Here is a 20,611-nt window from a genome sequence, read left to right on the forward strand (position 1 = left end):
CTGTTACTGACAAAAACTAAATGACATAAATTGTGTTTGTTACATCATCTGTGTGGCTGTAGGTGGAGTAAAAAATGTTAAGATATGTCTGTTCTTAGCCTCACAGGCTCCAGACGAAGGTCATGAGAGATAATAATGAGTTAAACAGCCTCCTCCATGGCATGAAGGGGGGGACTTGTTTTGAGGAGATCCATCTGGCCAGTGAAAGATATATTAACCTCACAGGGAATGGCCTTGATGAACTCAAGTTGTTTTTCCTCCAAATGTTCGTGTGTGAGAAAGTTCTTTATGTAGGGGTGGGATAGTTCCAAGGGAGTGTGTGTGTCGTTGAGTTGTTGTATAAATGTATGTACTGAGCTTGCCCCAGTCAGAGCTCTATCTCTCCGTCTGAGAATGTTAAATAAATCTGAATATTCTCTTGCAAGAGTCTCAGTTTCTCCTCAACTTCACTCTGTAAATCCAGGCATCACACTCATTTAATGGCCAAGTATGAAACTAAGATTTCACATCCATCAAAGTTCAGGTACAGACACTGATATTTAGGGCAGAGAAGATTCACTGCAAATTAAACTACTTTGTTTCACTATCACAAAAAAAGAGCCTACATCATCCAAAATCAACCTTTATTATAAGCTTCTAACTACAGTGGCAGCCATTCAAAATGGCCCTCCCCAGTCAAACGCCAGCCGAATGGCAGCCCACTTCCCAGCAAAAATCCCCTCATTGTTTCCACCCTTTCACTCAATTACAGGGTCTGATCAGGAGATGATGCTTCACTTTAGATATTAATGTTCAGTAAACATGACAGAAAGAATATTTTAGTACAAAGATTGATGTTTAAAAAGGAATTGTAGGGGACCAACCAAGGGCCATCAAGGAAAGTGGGGACATTTTGAATGACTTTTACTGTTCATCAAAGTCATGCCCATGCTGGCGTTTTTTAATTGATGTGCATCCAGTTAAAACAGATCAACCACTGTCTTCTAAATGCCCCACCTCAATCCTGTCATGTATGTCCATTAGACTGCACGTCCACTTTGTCCAATCACAAGTTGGAATATGAAAAAGATAACTTCTGCTCAGAGTGAAGATGAATGGCCAAAATAAGGACCCTAATCACCAGAAGCTGGGTGATACAGCAACGTAAAATACCACCAGAAAATAACTAATAATTAATATAAAAATTTTGACTCTGTAATGCCTGAAACAATATTTCATCGTATGTATACCTATAGTGGGCTTTGGAAGCATTAAAAAAGCACAATAAAGAACCTTTAACTGGTTACAGTTTAAGCATAATGTGACCTTAAAACTAATACTTGTCTCTACAACTGCAAAGCTATCTTTTTTTTTTGAAAAACACGTTTATTGTCATTCAGGATTTAATAAAAAGACCAGTCAAGCGTTCCAGGTGACGGGTCAGCCCAGTATGGCAGGCGAGCAGAAAACATCATGCGCCCTGGGCTGCTGTGCTTTGATTTTTTTTTTAATAGAACGCAGCAGAGTCCAATCAATTGGCAGAATTGCTTGTTGCTAAAAGCCAGTGGAGCGTGGGGATCCTGCTCACTGGGCTTTCCAAATGTCACCCACTGCTGTCGCTTAAAGGGATGGAAAGCTCTCTCTGTTGCTCTAAACATCAGGTCACACAGCAACACTTTAACTCATATCTGCAGACAATTGATCGCAACAGTCTTTTTTTCCCCTATGCATTCATGTGGGAGTGGCATATTAGTAAAAAAATCCTGTTTGTTTCAAACCTGCCTCTTTCAACCGTCTAGCTCTATAGAGATGAGAATCAGAGATAAATATCTGAATGCAAAAACTAGGAGATGTAGCAAAGGATCCCTTATTCAAAACAATGTCTATGCAATAAGATATGCAAATGTCAGAAATTAAGATAACATATTATGCAAATATTTTCAAAACTGCTCTTTAGTAAGAATACTAACTGAAAAAAGCATGCAATTGAAACCCCAGCTGGCAGTTTCTGAAGCTGTGGAAAGAAAACTCTCCTGCAGAGAACATGAGATTGCAGACAAGAAATAACCTCTTTGAATAGTTTATGAGGAGCTGCAGGCTCAATGAAAGTGGCTGTAACTTTTCTACACTAATAATCTAAACCTAACTTTTGTGTTTTAGTTTATTTATATCAAATCCCTCCTCTATAAAGTTGAAATAATGTGAACAAAAACATCTTTTTCATAGAAGTTATCTTCACCTCTGACGACGGATCCACTTTTCTGCATATTTAGGTGTTTCCTTGCCGCCACAAACACCAGCCATATATAAAAGGGTGATAAACAGCCCTCTGCAGTCCTTGGTGGCGGCTGAGGCAGTCATGCAGTCATTTCATTCAGGTACCCTGGAGAATATGGAGGACCAGCTCTACCATAATTAAAAATAAATACAGAAATAAATGAATGCTCAATAAATAAATAAGCATACAATTAATTGTCCCCAAAAATACAATAAACAAATAAATGTAGGTAGAAATTAAATTATACAGTGAGACATAAATGTATATATGTCTTTTAATTAGCTTTATTTATTCACCTTTGTTATTTATTGTCCGTTATAATCCTCAACTTCATATATTAATCACTTTTTTAAGTTTTTATATATACATAAAGTAATTATTAAAAAGATAAATAAATAAAGAAGCTAAACAGAAAATTATTTTTTGGGAATAAATTAATGTTTTGTGGGAACAAATTATTATTTTGTGGTAACAAACTAGTATTTTGAGAGAACAAATTATTATATTGTGGGAATAAATTTGGATTTTGTGGGAAAATTAATATTTTTGGGGAACAAATTAGCATTTTGGGGGAACATATTAAGATTTCTAGGTAGCAAATTAGTATTTCGTGCGCACGCTGTAACTGTGTATTTTTCCCATGTCAGTTCTGGGGTTCCGTAATGGTCCTTTTTTTAAACAGCATCAAAACACAGTGGTTGCTTTACTAATATCATTACACAAGTCTTTTGTCCCTGGTATTTCATTAACACACACCTGACCAGCAGAGGTCATAACATATGCAGATGATCAGTAAATAAATAACCATTTTTTTTATCAGCATCACTTTTGTTTCGATTTTTTATGATGGAGCCAGATGTGTAGAGAAAGCAATGAAGGCAGGTCATGGTGTGTATGCTTGATCAAACTTTACATCAAGGAGATATGGAAAAATATTAATTTATATGTAAATAATAAAAGAACTGTTTAGACTTCTTAGTTCCAGGGTCAAATTAGCTGTTTCATCAAAGATGTTTTGTGTTATTAAAATTATTCATTAGAAATCACTGTGTGTACATATATATGTATATATATATAGCAGATCAGCTTTTCCCTCTTGACTTTTTCAGACGAAGTGACCATGGAGGAGGTGGGTCAGGCGACCCAGCTGAGGGCTGGAGAGCTCATTATCATTGTGGTAGTACTCATCATGTGGGCAGGTGAGAACAGCCTTCTTTAATATCCCCGCAATTAATGTTGGAACATATTAAAAGCTCTGCCGATTCCTCCCTCTAGGTGTGATTGCCCTTTTCTGTCGCCAGTATGACATAATCAAAGACAACGAGCCCAACAACAACAAGGACAAAGCCAAAAACTCCTCAGAGTGCAGCACTCCTGAACACCCGACGGGGGGGCTGCTGCGCAGTAAGGTATAACCCACCCCTCTGCTCCTTGTCCTCCTCCTCCTCTCCCCGGGTGCCTCCCTTCTCAGCGACGCTGGCCAGGTGAATGGTCCCGGCCACTTCTAGACTACCTTCACCATTGTCCATCAACATGGTGATATTATGTGCATGACTGCAGCATTCTGCATTGACACGAATCAAGTCATGATTTCTCATACTTTAACATTTTCTCCAAAGTCAGATTTTTTTCTTAACTTTATTTAGCATTAAACATACCAAAGGGAAACTAAAATCTTTAAAGATGGATTGGGAACTGTTAGTCATTAACATTCAATGTAATCATGAATGTAAATACTTTTCATGATTTACAAAATCTTTTTGGGGAATAATTTTTTTACAATCTTTTCTTTATTTAGTTAAGTAAAAAAATGCTGTATAAATCGGGGTCATAATGCAAGAACCGAGTTTCCATTTTCATAGATGAATAACGATAGTTCAGTGGGTGAAATTGACGTATAGAGAAGTTTAAACCCCATCGACACCTCCTTTCTCTGCAAATCTCACAATTCTAAACTTCTGCTGATTTAACCGGGCATTCGAACGTCGGACGGGAGCAGGGAGGCAGCAGGAGACGGAGCAACCGAACACAACTGGGCAGGCAGGGAGAAGCACGGGGCCGCCGGTGTCCAGGCTACCGTCACCGGGTCGGGTTCGGATGCTCCATTCCCCGCTGGCTCCCAGCCCCGCTCTGCCGGGGTTCCCGGACCAGCCGGGAGCTGACGGCTCGTTTAAAATGCCCGTTGTGTTTCAACTACTGCACTGTGGTCGACCGAAATCCCAGCCGATATTTTTAGGGATGAAAAGTAGGACACGTCCGGGAAAAAGAGGACGTCTGGTCACCCTACCATATCAACAATTTGATGTTTCAGTGAGTGAGTGCTTGTTGCTATGATCTGTCTGCACTCAGCAGCACCAACCAGCGCACAGCTCATCTAAATATTCATGAGCATCCCCTAAAAGGAAGAAAACCTGTCGTTTCATTCTAGGGCTATTACCAGGCTTGAATTAAGGCTCATAGAACAGCAAATATGTCATTTTCAGCCCAACCAATGTTGCACACCCTATTCAGAGACCTTCAGGACCAGCACCAAATAGCCTATAGAATCATTCTATGACCCCTTTAAATATAAATAAAACCATTTTTTAAAAAGTACCGTATATTCCGGACTAAAAAGCAACTTTTGTCCCCACGCTTTCAAACATGCAGCTTATACAAAGATGCAGCTTTTCTGTGGATTTAGCACCACAGATAGAAGTCTAAGTTGGAAATCAAATAAGAAGGGGGGAACTTTCATTTTGCACATGCTAGCAGCAGGCACGATGGAGAACAAACGTCCCGATTTTAACACATTTTGTTATTTATTTGCTGCATAAAAACTGTTGAACCAATGAAGAGACATTAGTTCCAACTGATGTGGGCCAACAAGGTAACGGGAGCTAGCATTCTTCTTTGTCCCTCCTCTAGGGGGTGACATAGAGCACTCCCTGCAGGTTTTGTTGGAGACAGTTCAGTAGATATTAGATTTATTTTTATTTTTGGGTGCCCCTTACAAGCCCTGGTTGGTCCCCTACAATTCCTTTTTTAAACATCAATCTTTGTACTAAAATATTCTTTCTGTCAGGATTTGTAGACATTAAGATCTAAAGAGAAGCAATGGTGGAGTCGGAGTAAAAAAATATGTCGGCCTCATGGAGGGTTTTTTCTGGTAGTTGCAGGGGAGTCGGCTGCCATTCGGCTCATGTTTGACTGGGAAGGACCATTTGGAATGGCTGCTACTGTATAGTGAAGTGTGCTCTATTTGTCCAGAAAATACGGTATAAAATAAAGAAACAATCTTATTTATCACACTGAGGTAGAACAAGGATTTATTAGGTAAAAATAAATACACAATTTCAATTATACTGACTGATTTAGAATCAGATGATTAGAAAAAACGAAATTATGGACCACCATAAGAGGAATGTAGCAAAGTCTGCAGCACAAAAAAATATAGAGCATATCAGAGCAGGGTGACTACTTCTGGTTCAATTACACAAGACTGTTTTTTCTGGGTTTAGTTCATGTTGTGTTTCCTTTTTTTTTTACAGTGTCCTGTCTGGCAATGTGGCAATAAGAATAATTGTCTTGATCCCAAAAAGAGCCCAACAGATTTTACTTTCACAAGTGGAGCAGTACGGCTATCTCCATATTGTTCCGCTTGTTTCATGCATATAAATTGCTTTATTATATTTATGCAGTGAGTTTTATAGATTATATGGACACTGCAATTTAAGTAGAACAGGAAAGGAAAAACAGAAAAAAAGGAGAAAAGATGAAAGAAAGAGGAGATAAAAGGGAGATAATGATAAAACATTTTCAGTCTGCTTCATCACCTGCAAAGAGATGTAAAAAGAAAAGCACAACCAACAGACATGGTACGAGACATACAATAAAGTAACACCTAGATACTTTTGCTGAAGTATAACTAGTATTATTTACTCTGACATGTACTCTGTGTAACCTGAAGATAAGAATATGTTGTGTTTCCTGATGGAGTCTAAGACCTCAGCTTCCTCTGGGCTGACGGAGTCATCATGAGGTGCTGCTCAACCAATCAGAAGCCAGTCATTGTGTGCTACACAGCTAAGAAAAATTTACTCAACTGTTTAGTTTTTTTCATTACATTCTTCAAAGAAAGATAATTTTATCATGAGAGTTAACATAAGTTAACAATTTCCATTTTAGATGTTCATTATTTCTAAATTGGCAAATAAGATCATTCAAACAAGAGCAACTTTGAGACACTGTAAGAATTTCAATTGAGATCCCTGGGGCAGAACATGTTTTAAGATTCAGTACACAAACGGTGTGCAATATGATGGTTTTATGACTAATCTAACAGGTCAGTCAAGGATATTTGGAAGGTACTTGAAGAAGACAGGAAATTTACATAAAAGGTCAGATCTCCTGCTTATTACTACACTGGAAAAACGATCTAGAAATAAGTAAAAATTCCTTAAATTAAGTGTATTTAACCTTAATTTGAGTGGGTAAATGAGATAGTTTGCCAATGGAATAAGTACTTTTACTCTTAAATTAGGATAATTAGATAACATGCACTTGAAATAAGACAATATAATTGTGTTTTCTTATTTTAAGAGTAAATTGTCTTGTTCAATTGACAAATTCTCTTTTACCTCCTTAATCCAAGAGCAAACGCGCTTGTTTTAAATCAGTCATAGAATGCAAAACAGAGTTTCCATTGTCATAGATAAATAACGATAGTTCAGTGGGTGAAATTAACGTACAGAGAAGTTGAACCCCATCGACAGCTCCTTTCTCTGCAAATCTCACAATTCTAAACTTCCACCATAAAACAGACAAATCCAAACGAAGCACCAAGTTGACGTAAACTTGGGGATGTTGCCTTATTTAGTTCTGGTCTGTACTTTTGTCACACCCCGAAATTGACATACAGACCAGCCCACTGGTTCACTGGCCATAGGGAGGGGGGTATCACGTGCCGACTGCAGGGCCCCCAACTAAACCGGGCCTCAGCAGAGAGCCATGAGTTGCCCATCCTAAGCCAGAGAAGGGGGGCTGGGTGCTGGTACGGCAGGCGGGGAGAAGCATGGGGCTGTCAGTGTCCAGGCTACCCTCATTGGGTCTGGTTCAGTTGCTCTGTCAGAGTTTGCCGGGGTTCCCGGACCAGCTCCGGAGCTAATTCACATGCTGCACTGTAGCTGCACAATGTCATTTCATTCTAGGGCTTTTAACCAGGCTTGCATTAGGGCTCATTAAACAGCAAATATGCCATTTTCAGCCCAACCAATGTTACACACCCTATTCAGCGACCTTAAAGACCAGCACCAAATACCCTATAGAATCATTCTATGACAACTTTAAGAAAAAATTACTTATCTAGATTTCGATTTTTTCCAGTGTACAAAGATTGGAAGAGAGTTTTTTTTAAGCAGGTCTGCATATTGATATTAGGTGTGGCATTAAACTTGTATGTTCATTTAACAATGCAGAGCTCCATATCATATCCATCTGTGCAGAAAATAACTGATGCAAACAGCTAATTCTCAAAGGCATCCTCATGCTCATTAAAGTTTGTGGTGGTTTACTTGTCTGTTTTCACATTTCTTCTTTTCTCCCACAGTTCCCCAAAAACAACAACAACAACAACAGGTTGCCATCTGTTAACATCATTGAGGTGTGACTGCCAATAGCTCTTCTCTTTGCTCAAAAGACTTCATGCAGACAACGAGCCCCTAATGAGTCTTTCTGTAGTCAGAATGACGCTGGGACCGAGGGACTCTGTTCTTCTTCAACACCGCTTCTGGTGAGGAGGTGAAGCTGCAGGGACTCCAGAGGAGGTGGAGGAAAGAGGCTGAGCTAAGCTTTCTATGAGAGCAGAGAGACTGCAGGAAGAGCTCAGCTCTGAGTCTGTGCTCGCTGATAGAACATGGGCCCCTGATCGTCAGGGTTATGGGGAGCCTGCAGAAGAACCAACCCAAGGGACCAAAGCTGATCCACAAAAGAGCCAGGATCCATTACCAGATAAATGAGTATTTAACTTTCCTGGGTGGTATTATGAGCTTCTTTAACCCCTTATTTCCTTCATGGGATTAACTACTACTTTTGATGTTTTGGTATCAGTTTGGGCCTTTTTAGTAAACCAACATGCAGAGACTCTTTGCTGCGGTACGTTTGTTTCCCCCCCTCAGGGAATCCAGACTCAACCTGGGTTTAAAAAAAAGACCCATTTCCAGTCCAGCCTGCCGGCTTTAGAGGGATCGGTCACCTAAATCACTCGAAGTCATTAACTTATATTTACAGCATAGTTGGTTTAGGACTAGCCTGTGATTCTCCTCATCTTTTTTTATTATAGACTTCAGAAACGTAACATTCCTCTCCCTGAACGAGCCCTTTATTACCTACTGGTGTCTTTCTTTCTGGGTGTGATGGATTGTACATCGTTCTCATGAGGAGCAGAAGCCCCCCCCCCTCCTTATGGAGTTCATTCATCTAATTAATTAACTACACATGGGGCTGGACTCTACGGACGTCTGAGGAGAGATTCCTTCAATCAGCAATAACAGTCTCTCAGTAGAAGCTAAATAAGTCGGTTTCTCTGGAAAAAGGACTGTCAGCGAGTAAAAGATGAACTAACTGGACGTTCGGTTTGCTGGAGTAAAGCTTGCGGATCATTTTTCAGTGATCCCCTTAAAAAAAAAAAGCCTTTTTCAGCGCTGTTAAAAAAATATATTTCTCTTGGCAAGCATGAAAAACTATTTTTTAACAGGCCCAAAGGTGGGAACTGTGAGTTTTCTTTACGGCATTCTAAACAGGTGCCGAGCCAGAAGGGCTTCTTTCAAGACTTTTTCAATTATTAAAATAACCATATGTTGGAATTCCATGTTAATGAGGATAAGTATCGTGATAAGTGTATACATGATTTATCTGAGGGCTGATTTAAACTCAGTAGTACTGCCTTAACAATAATTGTATTCCATGACTAAAATGTATGGCTCTGTATCTCATTTCTGTGGCATTATATTTACCTTTCATTCAATATTTAAATGTTTGTGGCGACTAAAAGGAGTCTGTGGAATAGAGGAAAAGGCAAGTATCAGATATGTAAATACACTTTAATTGTATTATTTATCATGTAAAGTTTCTCTAGAGATAATTTGTGGGATAAGGCTATTGGGGAAATTATCTCCAAATGTAGGAAAGCTAGGATATAAATATCGTTTTATGAAATGCTTTTTATTTTAAATGCATTTTTATGACTTTGTTCCCTAATTTATTGACAGGCTTTTATGAGCAGCTCTTACATCTTTACCAGAGCTCTGAATAAAAGTACAAAAAGTTTGAAACTGTGCCCCTCTAGTGACCAGAGACTGATTTTGAAGTCTGCACTGCAAAAAATTTAAATCTCAAGTGATATTTTTATTAAAATGAGTGCATTTTTTCTTGAATTGAGGTAAGTGAGACACCTGGACAATTTACATTTAATATATGAAAAAACAATTATATTGTCTTATTTTAAAAGTAAAAATACTCATTTTATTGGCAAATCATCTTATTTACCTGCTCAAATTAAGGGTAAATACACTTAATACATTGAAAGCCCTTCCAAATAATTAATATAGTGTGTAAACTTATCTATGTTCAGCAGTGAATCACTTCACAGAAAACTTAACATGACTCAAGGTTAAGGCCGTTTTTTTGAACGTTTCCCTGTATTATTTACACACTGGAAAAATTTTGAAATCTCAACAAGCTATTTTTTCTTAAAATAAGTGTGTTTTTTCTTGAATTGAGGAGGTAAGTTTTAAACTTAGCCAATGGAAAAAGACAATTAACATTTAAAATAAGAAAAAATAATTGCATTATTTCAAGTGCATATTATCTAAGTCTAATTTTAAGAGTGGAAATACTCATTCAATTGGCAAATCATCTTATTTACCAGCTCAAATTAAGGGTAATTAAACTTAATTTAAGAAAAGTTGACTTATTTCTAGATCATTTTTGCAGTGCATAGACCAATTTACCACTTGTATCCACAGAGTCCTCTTTAGGTGTTAAAGGAACCCCTTTTTTTTTAACAGCCCTTTTTTTCCTTTAGTCACCTTCATACAGTCTTATCTTATATCTTAATCCTTGTTGCCACTGTAAATACTCTCCTTTTATCTGCTGATATAACTGTTATGGAAAATCCTGGGTTTTAAGTTTTTAAATAAGTTACTACAGGACTTTTTTTTAAGAGCATCTTGAAACAAACTTAGATATTTAATCTTTCCTGCCAATATTGATCATATTTAATATATAGATTTATGAATATATTAAGGACATCTACTAGTAGCACTTCTTTCCTTTCAGCGTTCTGGGGTTGTTTTTCTTTTAAGACAGATTTTTCACCAAAAACATAGATTTTAAATAGATCTTAGACCAAACATGACTCGGTATGATGGGTGAATTATGGGTAACAACTCAAATCAGAGTGTAGCTAAAAAAAATATTTAAAAAATCCCAAAAATATAAAGGTATTTGGAATAAGTTAAAAGTAATTATCAGTAAGCAGGATTGCAATACTGTTACTGTTGAGATCTTGTTTTATTCCAGACTTCAGAATTATTTGCCATTTTAAACCAAAAGTTAGAAATATTTATAGTCATCAGGCTATATATTCTGGACCTGCAAATAAAAAGGAAATTACAGCTAAAAATACAATTTTTAAGTGGATAAAGTCTTAAATTACAAATGCTTTCCTTTTTTTTTACCTATATCAAGTAAGCTTTTACAAATAAAATTCAAATGAAGTGAATTTGTAAAGAATCACAATTGTTATCTATGAATTTATGCAAAACCAAATTATAATTTATATTATTATATAATTTCCCTCCTTTTATTTTCAATGCCTGGAAAATACAGGTTAACATTTTTAAATCTTTGTACTTTTATCCTAATTTCAAAGTATATATACAAATATTTAAGACGTTTTCATAGAGCGGAAGGTTTAACTCTAAAACAGGGGAAAACTAAAATTAAATAAGAATAACAGATGATCTGAGATACAAGATGGATGAATATAGACTATACTTTCAAATTAGTTGACAGGGAATAAAATTTGGAAATAAGCACTTTTATCATTTAAACCTTAAAAAAATAAAATAACCATTATTTTAGTTTTCCAGATCGAGTAGGAAACTGAATAAAAACATAGTGAATCATCCAAACTACTGCCAGGTCTGCAGGTTTATAATAAATTTAGCAATGAGGGTTTATGGGTCTTTTCCCATAAGTTTTCACCATTGCAGGCATGCCGATTTAAAAACCTGATAGTGTATCGACAGGCTTCTGACCTGAAACTAAACTTGGATGTCAGGCCTGACCAACTGATCTTACTAACCTGGCTGATTTAAAGCCAAAGAGAGTCAACTCATAAGTTTATTTTGATTTTTATGCATTTTAATTCAAATAGATGAATTTCAGTGGATTAAACCATCAAGCAGATTAAGCGCCGACTTTGTTTTAAACTATTTTTCGTAGTCAACTTTCAGTTTTGTTCCTCAAAAACTTGATGCAGACGAATGTAAGAAAACATTCCAGTTAAGCCCTTTGGTATCGGATCAAACCACTTTTATCAACAGAGGATTTTGCTTTAAAGTTTTATTGGTATCATTTATGTAAAATCTCAGCTGAAAAATGAAGACTGTGATGAGAAATCTTGTCAAAGATGACTGGATTTTGTCCCACAGGCCCACTATTGTTTTTATTTAAATGCAGGAATGAGAATTTTAAGCATGTTTTAGAAAAAGATTGAGCTGCTTTATTAGTGCTATCAATGATCATGTACAGCGGTCATGAGGGCTAGCATGGTTGAACTATTATGCACAATCTTTACACTTCAGACAATGCTGTATGCTTACTTGTAAATGCTTAAAAGAAATAAAAATTAAATATTTTCCAATCAACAAGGTTTTGCCAGTCTTTAATTGGGTGCACAAATGCTCTCTAGTTTACAAAGTCAGTGCTGTAAATTTCTTTTAAGGAAAAAGGTTAACAAACAAGAAATCTAAAACTTTGATTCAACTGTCAAAGATCAGATAAATCTCTGAGAACATCTAGAAAGCTGATTTTTGACATGCAGGAAAGTCAGCAACCTGAAAAATATGGAAGAAAAAAAAAACATTTGAAAAATATTAAATATATATTTTTTTTTTTTCTACTTGTGTTCCCAGCCGAACGCTGAACACTAATACTGCCCTTCAAAACAGCCAAAGCCCCCCAGAATGCTGGGATCATGTAAATGAACAGGAACAGATGAGAAGAATATTAAAATGACGTTTGTTTAGCGTGTTTAAAAAGAAACAGGAACATCTCTGGAAACACCTAACTGGCTGTTATTAAACATTTTAAATATGTATTTTTTTATATAAAAGTTTACATGCAAAATGGTAAGAAAAAAAAACAAAAACATGCAACTTTTTAAGTCAAAACACACGAATACATGCAACAAAACAAAGAAAAAGGACAAAAAGTACAAACACACACACTATATATATCTATATCTATCTCTACATCTCTCTCTCTCTATATATATATATGTATATATAAATAAAACACGTCACAAAAAAGATTTAACAGGGGTCGGGCAAATGCAGCCTGATTATTTATCAACACATGCACGTTCAGAAGTGACTTCTGTGGAAGATTCTGGGGACGTTGAGAAATCGTTTGTAGTGGGGTTTATTCAGGTCCTGCCACTCGCTGAGGGTCATAGTGCGTCTTCTGTTCCCAAACCGCTTTTGATAATTCCTGAAAAACACAAACATTTTATAGTTTTCCCATAGTGATGAATTGTTAAAAAAAAAAAAAAAAACACCCCTTTGATATCATATCCGGGAAAGAGTTCTGATTTTATGAAGTCATGTTGGGCAAGGAGGGACCTTACAAATCTGACCATTTGGCTCCTCATTTTGCCAGTTTCAACAGTTCCTGCCTTACTCCTAAAGCGGATTGTGTATGAAATCATTCGCGCCCGCCGGCTACCGTTCATTCATCCTGTTCGCTGAACTGCTGCTAGTTTTACTCAAATGCCTGGAAGATGTCTAGTGCTACAACCACAGATGATCTCACTCTCTAAATGGAATTGAATGATTCAGATTAGCTAGAATGAATAGAAGGGTTAGAGCGTAGCCGCCTGTGGCCCAGGCTGCCTGTCACAACTCAAGTCCGGCACATGGATGACGTCATACACACTGCCTTGTTTAAAAAAAAAAAATATGTAGATATATATATATATATATATATATAAACTATAACCATTGTGTGGCGTACCATAAAGAATAAATTATGAACAGTTTAGTTTGTGCCTTCAAGTCGTTGCCCATAGCAGAACAGCTCCAAATGACACAAATCAAGGTCCAAAAGTACAAAAAAAAAAAAAATGGCGTTTCCCTTTAATAAATGTAAAAGGTAAAACATAAATATGGTATTTGTACCTCGATCTCCTACAGCCATCATTTTGACGGCTCTATTAATTGCATTGTAAATTCTTCCCGGGGCTGATTGATATTTAGCACCGTTGCCTAGCAACCAACATTCTACGTTGAACTCTTTGGCTAGTACGGAAAAATGGCTTTCAGAAGAAATCTAACAGCGAAACGGGCTTTAGAAATCCTTTAAAATATTGATGATAGAGATTCGGGCAGAGGGGGAGAGACCGATGAGGAGGACTGGGTAGGAAGCGGCTCAGATTCTGACAGCGAGTCCGAGGATGATCACTCAAACCCGGGTGTTGGAGCTATTTATTCTTTATTTCTTTATTTTCATTTCCAAATATCTTCTTGAAGAACATTTTGGAAATGAAAATAAAGAAATAAAGAATAAATAGCTCCAACACCGGGAAAACACAGACGTATCAGTGACCCCTCAGACAATAGTAAAACTTTTGTTCAAGCCCTGCCCACACATCAGCCAGTACACTCAGAGGCCTAAAAGCCAAACCAGAGCCCCTGGTCGACTATAACCACATACAGGTCGGCTGGATGTGTCAGATCAGATGATTAGAAAGCTTTCCAAGAAGACGCGAAGGTGGCCTGTGGCTGTAATCTATGTTGTCCTGGAAATATCAGCTATAAACACATTGGTTTTGTTCAGGAACTGTTTGAATTTCACTTTTTTAAGGCAGAGATTTTATCCTTGAACTGCTAAAACAAATGCTTACAAACTGTACATTCTTAATGCCAATTAAGGCCTTAATTTAAAAAGTAATAATTTAATGACCTTTTTCAAAGCATATGTACAATACACAACTGAAACCCTACACCCTTCCCCTGATTAGGTTAAACAAACCACTGGCTCAATCACAGAAATTGATAAGGACCCTTTAGGCAATGTTAAAATGTGTCAGACATAAGCGCCGTCTGAATAGTGTTGGTTGTAAGGAAGGAGGTAGCAAGAGGAGCCTGCATGCCTCCGGTTCCCGTTTTCTTTAGCATAGACCTCCTAATGTAAAGGAGCTTTAGGGAATCCCACAATTCCCTGTTTGAATTTTGTAAATTGTAGCTCCTACTGCATCTGTGGGAACAGCAATAAGAACACTATATCACTGGGTAGGAACTCTGATCTGCTGTGCCAAATCTGGACAGCCTTAGGCCCTTTGGATGCAAGTTGAAACCAGGACTATAGCCTTCTGAAAAAGAGCTACAAACAACAAGATGTGCAGAAATCTATCAAAGGACTGAGCTCACTATGTACCAAATTATATGAAGGATTTTATTATATAATTTGGTACATTTCCATGTGTCACACAATGTACACAAAGAAATAATGTATTTTTGTTTAATCCATATAGCTCCTGAGGCCCAGTGGGAGGACACCATGTTAAATGAACTCTCAATAGGAAGCCTTTTCCAACCTAGCTCCTGGCTGCCAGGAGTATTCAGACAGCACTTATCATGGCAACTTCCACTTTGGCTTCCTCACAGATTTACCCAAACCCAGATCTTGTCATAGCCACCGTTGCAGTGGAAACTATCGGCCATGATTTTCTAATGTGGCAGAACTTACAACAGGGTTTATACAGGAACGAGTAACTCTAATTTAATGCTTTTTAATGCTCTTAGAAATAATTTTAAAGCTATCAACAAGTAACCATGACACTTGTGTGTGTGTATATATATATATAAATATATATATAAAAAACACGGCAAAATCCTTTATCTTTACTGTCGACAGGCTGCTGTCATGTCCCAAATTCCTCATTTTTCAGCCACTTTTGTTTCCCCGCCTCGAGCGTCTTTTCCAAACATACATTACGATCAACTGCAACCAGTTTCGTGCAACCAGTTTCTGACAAAATTGTTTTTATAATTTTTTTTTTTTAAATGCCACTATAAACACTAATCACATTGAAGGAATTTTAATGCCAATTAACCTTGATTTAAAAAATAATAATTGAATGACTTTTAATGACCCGCAGAAACCCTGTCTATAAAAAGATCAAAAGACTTGATTTCTTTATATAAAAGTAGTACTGACGCTGACGACATGCATACCTGCAGGTGAGGTCTGACGGGTGCTGCCACTGAGAGTCTCTAGATTGACCAGCCACATGAGTCATCAATTCCTGAAGTTCATTCACTGCTCCTGTAGAACATAAATGCTTTTTGTGAATCCCGATTTAAGGATTTTAAATCAATATCTTCCTTAATACAGATTTCTTCCATTTCCTGTTTGCCACATCTAAATGTTCGCAGATCAAACAAATTCCTATTTCATATAAAGATAAATAGAGTAAATACAAAATACAGGTTGGCAAGGGGACTTCTTTGATGCATGTCCTGTTGTTTACTAGAGCCGATGTTACAGCTGACTTTTATATATTAATCACTCAAATAAGAATATTAAAAAGATCTAGTCTAGTATGGCCTTAAGTGAGAATACATCCACTTCCTGTGGTCATAAATTAATATTTATCAACCAACATTTTTGGAAAGTGTAGATTATTATGACTAATCAATAACCAGGTCTGATTACCGACAGAGCTATAGGATAAACATATGAGGCATCATACCATGATGTAAAGAAATTCTCAAACATATAATAAACAAAGTCATACATTTTTTTTCAGGCTGGAAAGGACAACAAAACCTGGATTCAAGGCTTTGACTGTGTAGAATCCTTCAAAAGAAGTGATCTGCACTAAATGGCATAAGTAACTAATCTATTAATAACTGAAAAGCCTTAACTTTAAATATAACGATATAAACATCAGTTTATGTTGTTTTTTTTATTGGTGGGGTTAATGTATTAGCTGGAATTAAAGTTCTAATGTATAGAAAACTGAGCGACAGTGGTGCACGATTCAGGAGTTTTTTCTGCAAGTTGTGAAGCCGCTATCATGGTGTGAACGGGTTGCAGAGCATGTGAACGGAGCGTGGAGCCAACGGTGGAGCAGAGCGGAAGAAATATGGCGGAGAGCAGAGCGCTTTTCTTAATTCAAAGGCTGGAGTGAGGCTGGAGTGAGGCTTTCGCTACGATGCCCTCACACGTCAATTAAAAATGTAGGATGATAAAATTTGTAAAATAACATTCATTTGATTCAAGTCTGGTAAAATAAATTAATAATTAAATAGGAAACGCAGGGCAACATGAAAGGAGCCAGGCGTTACGTTCACTGCTGGGAAACAGTGCCATTATTTCACCATTTTGCCAGTTAAATAAGACAATTCACATGTATCGGTGACATCACTAAATCAAACGCCGTCTGTCCCAGGGCCCTGGCATGATTACATGAAGGAAAAATGTCCAAAAATGCCTTCTATAAAGTTAAGCTCTGAGCGGATTTTGAGCGGAGCGTCCTGGCGCAACTTTAAGTGGCGGAGCGAATAAGCTAACATTCTTCTGAGCAGGAACTGCATGCTGCTCCGCTCCGTTCACATGCTCTGATGGGTTGATGTGTAAATTTAGTTTAAACGAGTCTCTGTCACTTGAAAAGACTTGAGTAACATGAAAAAAAAAAGAAAGAATTTTTTTTAAAATACTTCTCATCATTACTTTTCTTACTTTTACAATGAATATAAAAGAAAGCAATATGTCATTCACCAATAAATCCAACAAGATCTAAAGTGAGTAAAAAAATAAACACATCTCTAAAGGAATCACTCCTCTTCTATGTGAAATAGTTCCATACCTGAAGCTCGACTTGGATTCTCATTCATGTGGCTTTTGACGAAGAAGATATAATGTTCTTTTTGACGCTCCCATTCAATGGTTCTGTCCAAAATCTGGGGTCTATAAACAGAAAGACCTGCATATGAAAGGTTACAGCTCCATCTAGAGGTAAAATAAGTTATTACAGTACCTGCAAACTGCCTGTTGTGAATGGGTAGAGGATGCTGGTTGGCTGATCCTCTCTGTGTGACCCACTGCTACCACTTTTGATCTCACCTGAAAGAAGAGCACAGATCACTGCTGTAACTACTGCAGAATGAGATGAACTAGGCCTCCTTAGAATGCTAGAAGCAACTGAGGTAACCTACCTGAACATTTATAGGCAATGTGGTTTCATTCAGACTGTCCCCTGTACAATCCTCTGAGTTGTACGTCTCTCTGGGTGCTTCTGACCTCTCAGTGTTGGGCTCAGTCGCAGCAGCTGGCTGACATATTGAGGATTCAAACATTGGCTGCTCGATGTTCAAAACCTCATCATCTCCCTCTAAAAAATCCCATTTCCCAGGTGCTAGCAGTGACCCGCTCATGTTCTCTCTGCTGTCTTTGGTTAAAAAAGAGAAGTGCTGACAAAGTGCTGGAGCTTCATCGTTCCCCTGTTGCACTGGTGGACCTTCTGTCTTGCATTCTTCCTTCTCATGGAGGTGAAATGAAGAAACAGACACCTTGTCATCCTCTACAGCTCTGGTAGCAGGTTTTTCCTCATCTGCCGGTCCTTGAACCTCCTCCTCCTTCAGCAGATTAAGGCATAAGATGTCTTCAACGTCTTGGTCAAAGTCAGATGATGAATTTATAAGTATATTTTCCGTTTTTGCCTTCTTTTTGGTGCAGCCACGTTCAACACGCTCCAACTCCAGCCGAGAGCTCACAGTTTCTTTCATTTCGCTCCTATCAGTTTCAGTTTTTTGATTAGGCTTGGGAAACGGGGGAACAAAAGGAGACATTGAATTGTTTCTCGTAAGAGAACTGGAGTAATCCATGACACAGCCAAGATCTGGGGACACAACATTGGGAATGCACTGCTTTTTACATGGACTGCTGAAGTCATCATCCACATCGCAATCAATCGGTCTCTTTTTCCCCCAGTTGTCATTAATTAGCTCAACTTTGAAGTTTACGAAAGGATCGGCAGACTCTTTTTGGGATTGAGGACCCCTTATTTGGTCACACATGACCATCCGTGAGTAGGCGGACAGAGGCGCCAGGTGTTCCCTTGTTGGAGGATTAAATATTTTGGTTGAGTTTCCTTTCTCATCCATCTCTGTTAAAAAAGGAAAACACATTAAATCCTGGTATCTGAGTAACAAACTGTGTCCAGAGAGGTTTGAAAAGCAGATAAAAACACAATTTAACACTAAGCAACATCGCACCTTGAAAACTTTTTGATGAAATTATGACACATTTTTATTATAGACTGTATCTTTCAAAGATAGTTTAAACTTAATTATGTTGTAGGCAATACAACTTGCCTTACAATACATCAAGTTACTGTATATCAGTGGTCGGTCCAGCAACAGCGATGCGTCGGTGCATGTATGGAGCCTATAGAGCAAAACACTTTCGGTGCGCGTGTCGTTTCAAGAAAGTCATGTGACCGATACAGGAGTTTCTAACTGACTGACTCACTAAACTGTGTTTAAAAACATATCTGTCAGCATGATGCACCTGCTAAAAAAATATGTTTTTTTGTGGTTTATCATTAAAATTATCAATTATTTTGTAGCTGCTTAAAAGGAATAGGAACGTTTCAGCCGTTGCGTTTTTATTTTATTTTCTCGTTGTGTCATCCTTTTCCTCTCACTTATCACTCAACTTATCTGAATAAAAGTTCATTTCAAATTGACTCTTAGTTTATTTACTGTTTTTCCTCTGCTCTTTGTTTTAAAAATATGATTTAGTCCACAAGTGTCCTCGTTCACATTTTCCCCTAAAATTCCACATAATGTATTTACATTATTTAGACTCTGCATCAAAAAATAAAAATTATATTTTCAGTTTAAACATAGATATGAAATAATATGATATAACCTACAATAACTTAAATGATATCATTGTACTGGGTTATCAAATCAATTCATACTATGTCAAATAAGCTGCCTGTAGTGTCTTTAAAGGTCCAGCAGGTGTCAGTATTCTGTAAGACAGTATCAATGCAGCATCATTGATAGTGTAATGATTCTTTTTTACTCCATTCATCAATTAAAATTTTTCAAAACTGACAGTATTTTTGTTCTCCACTTCTCCCATAGTTTAAAAACACATAACAGACATCACCCCATGTTGAGTTAGAATAACTGGGAACTGGAGAGGAATTTTGTTAACAGATTTTTAAAAAGGCCTAAGAAGAAAGCTTGGAAATCTATTAAAATAACCTGATGTATGATAACATTTGGCAATTTAGAAGGAAAGGACAACAAAAATTAGGATGTACAATAAAATTTTAGAGCAATAAATATGATCCGCTGTTGCCAGGCTTACTAGTCTGTTTTAAACCTAATATGGCCTGCATTTAATCAAAGCATTAAACTCCTGAAGCAACTTTAAATGTATTCTTGTTATGCTAATTCTGAATCACATTTTCTTTCATTTCAATTGTAGCTGACTTTCTCCTTTGTTTTTTTATTCACAAACTTCTCTAAAACGACAAACACTAAAAACCTAGTAGTTGAAAATTTTACATTTTAAGATTTACAATAAAATAAAGATGGAAGCACTAACTTACTGTCACGGTTTGGGTCACTGTCTCCACGGATTTAAACAAAACAAAAAGAGTTAAAAGTTTCACTAATCGCAAAGATATTTTAACCAACCGAATGCTTTAAACCTCAACAGGCAAAATAATTTTTTTAATAAAAAATGTCTTATGTGGCATCTAAAATTTAGGTTACACAGTTTTTGGCTAGCGTTAGCTTAAAATTTAATTTAAAAAATCAGAAATAAAGGCTGTAGAGTCATATTTAGAAAAAATACAAACATTTAAAGTCGCCTCAATGGTTTATTTCATGCAAATAAAAGTAACCGTTTTCAACCGCTCCTCTCGCCCAGGCGCCAGAAGCTGCTTGGCGGGTACTCTAAGCTAGCAACAGTGTTAGCATCAAACATCCACAGCAGCCAGCTTCTAAATATATTTTAAAAAGGGTTAAAACCTACAATGGCAAAGGGACGGTTTCGTCTGATTTA

At 37.2% G+C, this 20,611-nt stretch overlaps 2 protein-coding genes across 3 annotated transcripts in view; one reads left to right on the forward strand and one right to left on the reverse strand.

The window, feature by feature from the left end:
- fndc5a (fibronectin type III domain containing 5a) overlaps positions 1-8,936 on the forward strand; it is a 45,215-nt gene extending 36,279 nt beyond the window's left edge. Inside the window, exons 4-6 of one of the 2 annotated variants that reach the window (XR_005281468.1) lie at positions 3,367-3,456; positions 3,533-3,741; positions 7,845-8,936. Coding sequence is in view for 1 of the 2 variants with exons in the window: in XM_038292761.1 (XP_038148689.1) it covers positions 3,367-3,456; positions 3,533-3,666; positions 7,845-7,904 (284 nt within the window). In the remaining variant the exon portion in view is untranslated. The remainder of the gene's footprint in view (positions 1-3,366; positions 3,457-3,532; positions 3,742-7,844) is intronic. The other variant, XM_038292761.1, reaches the window with a different exon arrangement.
- Positions 8,937-12,558: 3,622 nt separating this feature from the next.
- Positions 12,559-17,839, reverse strand: LOC119788396 (S100P-binding protein-like). Its single transcript, XM_038292711.1, has 4 exons — positions 17,743-17,839; positions 17,394-17,650; positions 15,757-15,847; positions 12,559-13,012 (listed from the first exon to the last, which is right to left on the reverse strand). The coding sequence occupies exons 2-4, from the start codon at positions 17,419-17,421 to the stop codon at positions 12,886-12,888; spliced, it is 246 nt and encodes an 81-aa protein (XP_038148639.1). The 5' UTR covers positions 17,422-17,650; positions 17,743-17,839; the 3' UTR covers positions 12,559-12,885.
- Between the last annotated feature and the right edge of the window lie 2,772 nt (positions 17,840-20,611).

The sequence above is a fragment of the Cyprinodon tularosa genome, unplaced genomic scaffold (genome assembly GCF_016077235.1).
Source record: "Cyprinodon tularosa strain WSP-4 unplaced genomic scaffold, ASM1607723v1 ctg316, whole genome shotgun sequence".
Taxonomy (NCBI): Eukaryota; Metazoa; Chordata; class Actinopteri; order Cyprinodontiformes; family Cyprinodontidae; genus Cyprinodon; species Cyprinodon tularosa.